This window comes from Lampetra fluviatilis, chromosome 36 (genome assembly GCF_964198595.1).
Source record: "Lampetra fluviatilis chromosome 36, kcLamFluv1.1, whole genome shotgun sequence".
Lineage (NCBI taxonomy): Eukaryota > Metazoa > Chordata > Hyperoartia > Petromyzontiformes > Petromyzontidae > Lampetra > Lampetra fluviatilis.
In genome coordinates, this window is record NC_136310.1 from 738,124 (window position 1) to 749,250 (window position 11,127).

The window sequence follows — 11,127 nt, forward strand, 5'->3', positions numbered from 1 at the left end:
ATGCAAACCCTGCCTTACAAAAGACCTGGCCAAACATCCCAATGCAGCACTTTCCTAAAAACATGTCTCAAGACACGCTCAGGTATGGCTGGCTAAATTACATTATTACTATGATCATCATTCTTGGGATTTAGAATTTGTATTTATCAAGTGCTTGAATGTGACTGCATCTCTAAAATGTTGTGCAGCACATAATCATTACACGATTAACAGAGCGATAGTGGGAAATGATGGACAAAAAATCAACGGAGTTGGTGCAAAGCAGGCAGAATGATTGAGTACTGAGCATCATGACATTTTCACACCACACACACATATTGGCGCTTTGGAATCAATGTATTGTTGAGTAAACTTGACATGAAGACATCTCTTCCCAAATTGTATTCCTCACATGTTCAAGTCGACAGCAAAATAGCGAAGACATTTCTGTCTGGTTCACATCAATGGATTGATATTCTTTGGTTCTTTCGGTAAAGTCACGTAGATAGAAAATAATAAAAGGTAAAAACCACGACGTTTCGATCGCAACGCAAGCGATCGTCCTCAGGTGAACAAATACAGCTGGCGGACCGTTGAGAGGAATATAGTGAGACGGCTGCTCGAGCCAGATGCAGAGCCACTGCAACCAAATGTTATATATGCTTGGAGTAGGCGGACGTAGAGATGGAATTTGCAAGTAAATGAAAGATCGCAGAGCTAGGAATACATCGGCTAATTACGTCTGTATTAACCACAATACTTGTGGTCAGAATGCAAACAAAAATAAAGCGATCGGTAATTACCTCGGTGTCGCGGCGTCTCTTCAGAGAAGTGAGAGACGATATTCCTCTCAACGGTCCGCCAGCTGTATTTGTTCACCTGAGGACGATCGCTTGCGTTGCGATCGAAACGTCGTGGTTTTTACCTTTTATTATTTTCTATCTACGTGACTTTACCGAAAGAATCAAAGAATATGAATTCCTGCAGTTCCGAAAGCTTTAAGTCAAGAATCAATGGATTGATTTTTTTTCATAAAGCAGTGTGTGGGAGTTTGTTGAATTTCAGCTGCTCAAGACCAAAGGCAGCGGTGCAATCCAAAGGGATCCTTACATGAAGCGGTGGATACACAATGACTGGCGTGAAACTAATCCATTTAACAACCCGCCTTGTCCTATTTGACGTGCCCTGCCGGGCCCCGAGCTTCACCGCAGCCCTCACCGTTGGTGCAGGGGTGATTTTATGACGATGCTCGGCAATGGGAGTCGGTCCCTTAACGCAGCCGTGCCAAAGCCGACGTGCTCTTTGCTGGACCCGCTGGGGCCGTTCACGCTGCTCAACGCCCTGCGTCCCATCTCGCCCGGCTGCACGCACACGCTGATGCTCGCCTTCGCCGCCCTGCAGCAGCGACAGGTACTCACGGGCATTCAAGAGGCGAGCGGTGGGGGGCGGAGGGATGCGCAACAGGTCATTTTACCTGGGCCACATACAAAATAGGCCCCCATTAACGGGCCTGTGTTTTGTGATTCCTGAATAATTGGGCCCCCGTGTGGCATTCTGCTGCAGCCCCCCAGACGGCCCTTAGCATGTACGTTGAACTTCTTTCGCACTGTATGTAGCCGACCGTGATAATCGGTGTGGGGGCACAGCTACATCTGACTTTCCTCTCGACCCTTGGCCTAATTTTATACATTGGCCACTTATCCTTTCACCAAAAATGTACTGCCATTTAATTCGACTGCAACTGACCTACATGTAAATTGGTTGCAATGTTGAGAATTGCTGGTTCAACCTTGATAGAGCTATGTGGGTAGGGAAGACTCCACCACTTGCTCGGAGCCACCAGCACCACACCACGCTCTCTGCAACACGAGACATTTTTACAATAGCATCTCTAAAGGTACCTTTGTCTTTGTACAAGCCACCAAAGCGTGAATGTGCTTAATAATTGCACGTGACTCAATCGTCTAAAAGACTACATGGGTTTAGATTTTGTACAGTATATATAAGTGGATGTTTTGCATGGTGTGAGCAGTGGGGGAGTTAGCGCGCCGTGCCACGAATATACCAAAGTGTGATCAATTCTTGGCCATGGTTAACATCAGTGGTGTATAACGGATTTGGCCTCCTCTAGGTCGACTCAACCTTAAATGAGTATCTGGTGCAATATTGTAAACATCAGCACTGTGGAGACAGCTGTCCATGGTTCTGGCCTCACCATCTCCTCCTTGCCGCCTTAATAGGTGCTCGCTAACAGCACTTCCCCCAGCAGTGTGTTAAAAGGCTACCTACACAGGGGATCTTTGTCTTTGCTGTGAACGCGCGCGCAGTTCCACGAGCGGCTGGAGGTGCAGGCCGGTGGTGCGGTGCTCACCCTCACGCTGGTGGGGCGGGCCCAGCTCCCGCTGGTCACCTGCTCCTTGGAGGAGCCTTGCCTGAGCCTGGGCCCGGTGCTATCGTGCAGCACTGCTAGCGCCGGCTTCAAGGTCAGCGACCTCAACACAGGGCACACGCATCACTGCCCCTTGTTGTTCCCGTATTTTCACAATAATCCAATACTACAGAAGCCTATTGGGTTATTTTTAGCGAATGCAATTCCTTAAAAGTTTAGTATAAAACCCATCAATCCATGATGATAATTCAGTGAGAACAATCAGGCTATTATGAGTGGTTCTCCAAATGTGGCCATTTAAATGGCTTATGAAGTTTTAATGATATTCACATTCAAACAAATTACTTTTCGTAGACTGCACACTTGTTAGAAAAGTAACATCTAACCTAATGAGTATCCTCCATAAGCGCTCTGAGCAGCTTGGAATAATGGGTACCACAGTATGTTAAAAACATTATTTATTAGATAGTTTTACATATTTATGTCCGTGTGCTTTAAATTACACCGTGGATGCTGGGGTCAGGGTAACACCACTCAAAGTTTGATCTTTTTGGTAAGTTTTGTTTCAAATGTACAGTGGTGCGCATGAACAAAACTAAGCGTGTATGGTGTGAAGCATAGAATAGTATTGTAAAGTACGATTCGTACATATCTATATGTGGCTTGTATAACGACGATGAAAGCTGTGCCATTCTCCACAGCTTCATAACGACTCCTCGGTGCCAGCGTCATTCCTGCTGACGCTGGACAGCGAAGCTCCCGGACTCCACTCCTCGCTACCAATCCTCGCTCCCTCTGGGGGCAGCAGCAGCAGCTCATCAGTGGGCAAGTCCAGGAGCTCGCACTCACGCCAGTGCCCAGAACACGATCCATGCAACGGCAGCATTCACGCCTGGCTTTAATGGGCCGACTTTTAAATGGATTTGAGTTAAATGCAAGCCAGCTCGCACGTTACAGTAACCATAACCATCACCATCAGTAATGATCGTGATTTATCCACCTCTAGATGAAGGCCTCGCGATGCAGCAGCAATCCATCCAGGACCTACACGAGAGCCAGTTCCATCGCTCCACAGCCTTCGTCGCTCAAGATCGTGCACCTAATCTATTCACTTAGGGGTCACAACAAATATAACAATCACATTATCTTGTGTTTTTAACATTATATAAACTCGTCTTAGATGGTGTTCACTCATTTTCTGGACACTTGCTTTGCCTTTATAAGGTGAATTGGCATATTAATTCTGAATATATCTCAGCTCTTGGTAATTACATCATTTTAACTTTGTAAATTGTTTAACAGCAGGCACATTGCATTGTTTACCTCTGCTATTCAGTGTCTATAACTCTGCGTGCTAGTAAGCTCAATGTTACAGCAGGTGAGATACCCAGCATTCACTCCAGACTGTGCCAACTGCTCTGTGACATTGCTTCCCCACGATCCAGGTACGCAAAACCACAGTGGGCTCAGTGTCTTCAGCGTGCAGCCAGTGCAGGGCATCATCCCGGTGGGCGGAGACACAGAACTGCTGGTCACCTTCAGCCCAGACCACGCCAGCGCTCGCTACTCCGACCGCCTCCGTCTCCTCCTCTTTGGCAAGGTGTGCCTCTCACGCTGTACTGCTGCCGCTCAGCCATGGGGGACGATCGAACATAAGACGGATAGCAACTTTGAGAGTAAGAACTTGATATCTACATGGAAAACTGAACAATGTAATGCAAGAAATGACAAGATTTGCCATAAATACTAGACAATTAGATGTAACCGGAAGCGTCTAATGCTAATTTCTTGAGTAAAGTCATGGACTGGGCATAAACAGAAGTCCAGGATCACAGACATCTTTGAGAAAGTACATGGCACAGAGAGATGTGTTGTCCCCAGTAGCGTACTAACTACGCAACAAACAGGTTTTGTTCTGTGAGCAGTATGAGCCATTCTAGGTTCACACGTTATGACGATTCACATCATGACTGTCCGCTACGGGACAAAACACTACTGTGAGTCTGTGTAACAGGGCTGTATGTATGAATGTGCCCGCGTGTTTGTTGCTAGGAGTTTCGTGTGATAGAGCTGAAGGGCTGTGCAGTGAAGCACATGTTGTATCTGGAGGGCGGAGACCCTCTGGACGTTGCAGTGGAATCCCTGGCCCCCCTGCCCGTCTGGGAAGATGATGGGTCCTCAGGTATGGAGTGCGTTTATTTTAGACAAGGCCCAATTCTTCTGCCTGGCATTTTCCCTCTCATTTGAGATCTGCCCTCCTCGTCCTCGACTCATTCCTATCCTGAGACATATCCACGTCCACTCCACAGTCCTTTATTATCCTCGTTCAATGCTTAGACCACCTATTTATATTCTTGGTTCATTAGCCTAGTTCATGTATTGGGAAAAAAAGTCCTTTTCAGTCATTTATTTGGCAAAAACATTCCGTATTTATCACCAACAATGGGGCTTTTGGCCAAGGTGATACTTGGCTATTTCTTCAGTGTGTGAATTTGGCCTGTAATTCGTTTTCACTTGCTGCTATTCGGCGTTATTACAAAGTCATCGTACCATGCATTACAACTTGCAGCGATACACTGCAGCATCCAACTGGGACTGCATCTGAAGTTGCTGTGTGACGTGAGGCTCGTCAAACTCAAGCCCTTGCCCCCTATCATGGTGCAGTTCATATTTACCAAGCGTCGGATGCATGTAACACGTAAACACTTGTAGGTATGTTGAAATTCTTTCGCACAGTACTTTAACTTAACTTTCATTTAAGCGGAGAAGATTGATGTGCGTGACAAGGTGCAGCACCGTGGTGGGGTGCGAGGACTGGAATTTGACAATCCCTGGCGTGTCAGATGCTCACATACCAGGCGGACCGCTGTACTCACTACCACCACGTCGGTGCTGCCCGGGTAGATGTAGCGGCGGCTGTGAAGCCGTTCCTGCTGACGATGAGGAGCACCCAGACGGACGATGGCTTCAGCCCGGTCACTCGAGAGCTCTTCGTGGGCTGCGTGCGCCCTGCACAGCCTAGCAGCAGAAAGGTGGCCAACTCGTTCTATCCTCTCCATGTTGCTCTACATGACGAGTAGCAGGAATACTCACCCTGACACATTGTCATTAAATATATTGCGGGTGGTGGGCAATGCAGCAAAAACCATTACTGTGCTGTACTCCTATGCTCCCATGTCTATGCAGCCCACATTCACCCAAACCCTACGCTGACCAGCATGATGAAGTATGATCAACTATCAATCAACTGATAAGGGCCTCCTTGTTGCTGTGGAAACAAATGACGAAATCTGCAGTGCACACCTACAGGCTATCTGCCCATGGACCGTGATGATGATGGACACGAATACGTACGATTATTATGTTCTTAGCGTGGTTTCTTTGTCAGGGCGGAGAGTTTATTTTTGACAACATCGCCGAGGCCCGTGCCAAGGGCTTCACGGTGGAGCCCGTGCGAGGCAGCGTGGAGGCGGGGCACAAGAAGAGCGTGTGCGTGACCTGGAGCCCAGTGGACGGACAAGACGTGAGTTCACCACCGGCGCCACCGCGATAATCAAACACCGCCCTCGGCGTACACAAATGCACGCACCCACCCACCGTGGATGTCACGCACTTAACAGTGCATCAATTCAAATAGATTCTTACGCTCGTGATACACGCATCGAATTATAAGTGCAAGAATTGAGTCAATTATGAAAAGTGTACGCATATTATTTGCCTTAACACTTAGGCTTTCGCGACCAATATCCTCCATAATACAAGTTTTTTGGGTTAGATCGCGTAAATATGTAAATGTAGTTAAACCCACCACCACCCGACACAGCCAATTAGTAAGGTTTGTTATGTAAACAGAATGTGCCAATTCGATACTAGTGTAGTGGTTTCACGGGAAGCACACACTTCACAGGGAGGCAACACGTTTATTTCTCGACTTACATAAATCACAACGGGTTAAACTAGACCCTAACGGGGTTAAACTGGACCCTAACGTGGTTAAACTAGACCCTAACGGGGTTAAACTAGACCCTAACGGGGTAACTAGACTACAACAGGGTACGAGACCACAACGAGGTCACTACATACCTGGGTGATTCAGTTCTCATACTGCCTGACCCACGATGCTGAACGTGACGAGCGAAGACCCAAGACTGAAGAGCGGCGAAGTGTAGCGAAGTGTAGCACGACGGGTCCCATTCCTGTAGATGGCCACCTTCGGCTCTCAGCGCCCCCTTCTCATCCTCTGCCGAGCGTGGCCTCCCCCGCCCTTAGCCCCGCCTCCTTCTCGATCTTCCTAGAAGGTTCTCGATCCACGCCACCTGCCCCTCTCGGGTTCAACCACCTGTCACATCCTCCCTACCCCCCTTCTAACGTCCACCGGAACTAAGCCCCCGAGGGCCCCCTTTCCATGCCGTAACATACCCTGGTGCCAGCGAGAAGCTTTAACACTCGCAGCTCCACTTTCTTATCAGTAGCTAGCGCTAAACGCCATAGTGACTCCATTAACGTCGCTACACTAGTGCAGCACACGTGTCAACAAAAAACATATTTTAAACCAGTATGTAGTAAATATAAGCATGCGGGATAAATATAATCAGTAGCCATCTGCGTCAAATGGGTCGGGGTTGGCAAGCGTGCAGGCACACAGTGAGGTGCAGCGGGGCGTTGTGTTGCAGCCGTGGGCGCCAGCGTCCGCGTCCGTGTCGCTGTCCCTGCGGAGCGGCGACGCAACGGAGGCTGTCTCTGTGCTGCTGAGGGCCACGCCGCTGCCTGCAGCAGAGGGGCCCGGCGCCCGCTCCCTTCGACGTCCGTGAGAGATGTGACCCAGCGAGTCGGGGCGAGGACGCCGCTGTTCTGTGTACCGCAGGACGCGTGGAAAGGTTGTGTGTAAAAATAAAAAAATTCGGAAATGTAAAAAGGCTACAAAGGTAAAGGTGCAGCCATGAAATTTCTCGCACAAGGCCCTCAACTGGAGGAGCTCACGAGAGGGCTCAGCAGAGGCCCCTCCTGAGGGTATTTGGCCCAGGCAACTTGGAAGTGCGAGTCCCCAAACTTTATCTGAATATGTATCATTATTAAAGATCCACTAATTAACTGCATTTATATTGTGTAACCTATTTGTCTTGCGAAGCAAATCATAGCAACGAAAAGTAAACTCTTAAACAGGCATAATACTTTTTTTCTGAAAATGCATTACTGTAATATATGCAAAGACTGCCTTGAATAAGCGTTGAAAACTAAAACATTTACAGCAGGGCAATGCACAGCAACGCCAATGAAAATAAAGTACGAATGCACAGTGTGTTGCTTCTTCACACGACTGTATATTTAGTTCAGCCTTTCCAGTGCATTTACCATTACATTTTTGTGCACCACCAAAGTGAGATCGTTGAGACTCTGTTGTGTATTGTCTCCGTTATATTTGGCGCTTCAGGGTGCCGTGCAATGTTGTAGCGACGCCTGCAGACGGAAAAATGGGGAATTTGTCTCTCTCCTCTCAATGCCACCTGTACGGATGATGACTCGGTCTCAGCTCTGTCGCGTTAAGTTTAGCTCATCTGGTTTGGCTCTCAAGGGCTACGAATGCAGACCTCACAGTCTCATAGAGTCCACAGAGAAGTGTATCCAGTGCCCATTGCTGTGTCGCACAGTAGCACGCAGAGCGATACGGCACCCCGTGCTGGTTGTGCGTGTGAGAGAGAGGTGGAATAAATAAATAAATAGCTTGAAACCAAAACGTGTCCTCGTCTATGATTACGAGCTGATCTTGTCCAATCTCAGAAGCTAAGCATGCTCGAGCCTGGTTAGTACTTGTGTAATAATTCTCCGGAGACGGATTCGGAATCGGTCCTCTTTATTTTCACTTCACGGTACACTTGCTCCCACACGCTCCGTTGCTGGCAGACAACGTAGCGGCAGCGGACTCCCACCAGCTCCCACCGCGCACGTGGCCCCCGGAGCCCCGTACGCGCGTGGCTCTCGCCCCCGTTCAGTTCCCAGACTCCTCCTCGATCCTTCCTCTCTCTCCCTCTTAATCCCTTCGTCACGTGGTCCTCCCAGCCAATCCTTCATGGACAATCTCGACCGTTCTCGATGGTTCCCTGTCAATCCCGGGACCACGCCTCTTACCCGGATCCCCATTGGCTGGGGCCCCAATTGGCTGGGCCAATCACTCCTGCTGACATGCCGTGATCACGCCGGCCCCACACTCCCTATCTCAACCCTTATTGGCTACAAGCAGGACCGGCAAGCCAATCCCCCACGTGAACCCACGATAGCTGTTATTACACTTGGATGGGAGACCGCCTGGGGTGTTGAAGGCTTTTGCTGTCTGCAGGGGGCGGACTTCACTCACGACACCAGTGTCTGCAACGAAACCCTCCTTTCATTTTGATCTAAACATCCAAACTTGGGGATTTCATTATAAATAAAATGAGTGCATTGGCAGTGAGGCAAAATAACACTCCTCACGATCACCGTTAACTGCACGTTAAAAACAGGTGGCACAAGTGATGATAGGTAATTGGCAACATCTGGGGTTGATAACAAACAAGCGTGTGCGGCAGGAGGTGCGGTGCCTCCAGCTGTCCTGGCTGGGAGGTGCTGATCAATGTCCCAGTTAAGAGATGGATGTGGGCAAGTCGATTGATCAGAGAAGGGGGCACAAATAAACGGTGAGGAGTGGACTGGACAAGATGGTGATGGCAGCAGCACCACCATTGGCACCACACAGCCTCTGAACGAAAGAGTCCATGCTCGTGCGAGGACTTGCATTAAGAGACCTACTGCAGTCTTGCGTGTTACTCGACTACGTGTAATCAGAATAGTACTTTATAGAATGGGATGGAAAGCACTGGTGCAGAACAGACAAAAGACTGCTCTGGTGTTTGGGACGATGGATGGGATGGTTTATTTTCCCTTCCCCCAGTCGTCTGTGCTCTCGCATCTCTCTTCCCCTGTTTGGCTCTAGACCTTCAATGCTACATATGACTGTCTCTTTTAAAATAAAATACACAACACAATACTGTTTGTGTAAACTATATGCCTATTTTTACTTCTTAAGATGCAGTTGCGTGTAGACGCTATAACTATTTATATGAACAGTCCATCATCTCTCGGGTCGATTAAACGAGTACCACTTCGTGGGGAAGCCAACAGTGGCTGCCCGATGAATAGACTCGCCCCGCCATAGGAATGTGGAAAATCCGCCACCAGCTCTGCAGGGTTGTAAACAGCAGATGAGCACCAATGCAGCAGAACATCACTGTGACCTTTAACTTGATTTCTTTACCAAAACTCTGGCCATCATGGGGCTCACAATAAGGCAGATTCCAAATCGTAAAACCTCAATGCAATACATTATTGTTTTTGGTGATTATTGAGTCAAATAATCCCAATTTCCACTATACTCTGGTGCAGGAGTCAAGGGCGTGCCACGTTTCAAGCATGGCAATTTCCAGATGTCAAGAGCCCCGCTGACTCAAAGAGCACTGTCAGCAGCAACACGCTCAAACCTGCTGGGTGTGTCGTCCACGTGTGTGGCCTTATTTGCATTATTGAAATGCAAAAATTGGGCATATGTTACATAATATTTGTTTTAACACTGATTAAAACATTTTAATTGGTGAAGTCATAATTTTCCTCTATGATTAACATTTACTTTTCTTCCTCATTCTCAGATGAAATTTCTAAATGGAAAGAAAATATACTGAATTGAAACAAAACATCATTGATGAATGTTCAAAGATTACACCTGTAATCTTCATAAAGAGCCCTAAATTAATTAAAATAATGTATCAATGCATTCATTATTAATGTTCATGCAGAACGATATCCGAACCGGTCTTTGCACCAGCACGGTGAAGTATGGTTAAAAAAAACTTCCATGACCTACACAGCATGGGGAGACCTTCATCCAGAAGATTGACAAATTACGATAAATCATCATTGTCATCCGGCTTGCAAGCTCATTCAAATTCATGAACTTCACCTAACAGTTCCAACTCTGCACCTGGCGCAACAACTAGAACATGAATTGCCGCGAGGCATGGAGGCCCTGGGAAATTAATAATCTGCACCCACAAGCGTTATATTTTGTCTGGCAATCACATTTGGCAGAAAATATCAACATAGGCGATTACATCAATGTAATTTCTGCCTCAACTGAACAATTCAAGTCAATGGAAGATTTTGTGGAGGGTTAAAAAAAACACGGTTAAATCACAAGTTAATCATCTCGACTCACAACGTGGCACGTGGTATTCGCTTCCTTCTCAAAAGGGGAAAGAACGACTCGGGGAATCGAGGAGGAGCCACAGACCAGTGGCAAAGGCGATGAGCCAGTGCTACACTGTACCAACAATTTTCCAAGCTCTGTAGTCCTCTTATATATTAATATGAGTGTTAATACACGTGGAGAAAACCCGAGGAGGCCAACGCTATCTCGTCACTATCCAATACAAACTGAACAGGTTGGGTCCACACTTGCTGCACCGAATTCTCCTGGCGAGCCAGGGTACGTCAACCTCCTCGACGTCCACGGCAAGAGTTTCACAACATGTGTGTAGTGATCCACCAACCCTCGCTGCTACCACAACGATGTTGGATTACAGGGCACCTGCAGCATCGCCACCACCGTCCGGCAAGGACCGGTCCCGATATCACTCACCACCGATGTTGGGCCATGTCCAGGAAAGAATAAGCACTGCGCCACTGCTCTAACCTAACGATTGTGTCCCGTGGGAGTGAAGCCACCGCACTCC

The 11,127-nt window shown here is 47.8% G+C and overlaps 1 protein-coding gene across 2 annotated transcripts in view; it reads left to right on the top strand.

Annotated features, from left to right (window-relative positions):
• Nucleotides 1-8,083, top strand: part of CFAP74 (cilia and flagella associated protein 74) — a 28,923-nt gene extending 20,840 nt beyond the window's left edge. For both annotated transcript variants that reach the window (XM_078873137.1, XM_078873138.1), the window contains 8 exons: nt 1,270-1,389; nt 2,307-2,462; nt 3,070-3,193; nt 3,814-3,968; nt 4,421-4,550; nt 5,273-5,400; nt 5,757-5,891; nt 7,042-8,083. In XM_078873137.1, the coding sequence (XP_078729263.1) occupies nt 1,270-1,389; nt 2,307-2,462; nt 3,070-3,193; nt 3,814-3,968; nt 4,421-4,550; nt 5,273-5,400; nt 5,757-5,891; nt 7,042-7,179 (1,086 nt within the window). In that variant the 3' untranslated portion in view covers nt 7,180-8,083. The remainder of the gene's footprint in view (nt 1-1,269; nt 1,390-2,306; nt 2,463-3,069; nt 3,194-3,813; nt 3,969-4,420; nt 4,551-5,272; nt 5,401-5,756; nt 5,892-7,041) is intronic.
• The last annotated feature ends 3,044 nt before the right edge of the window (nt 8,084-11,127 follow it).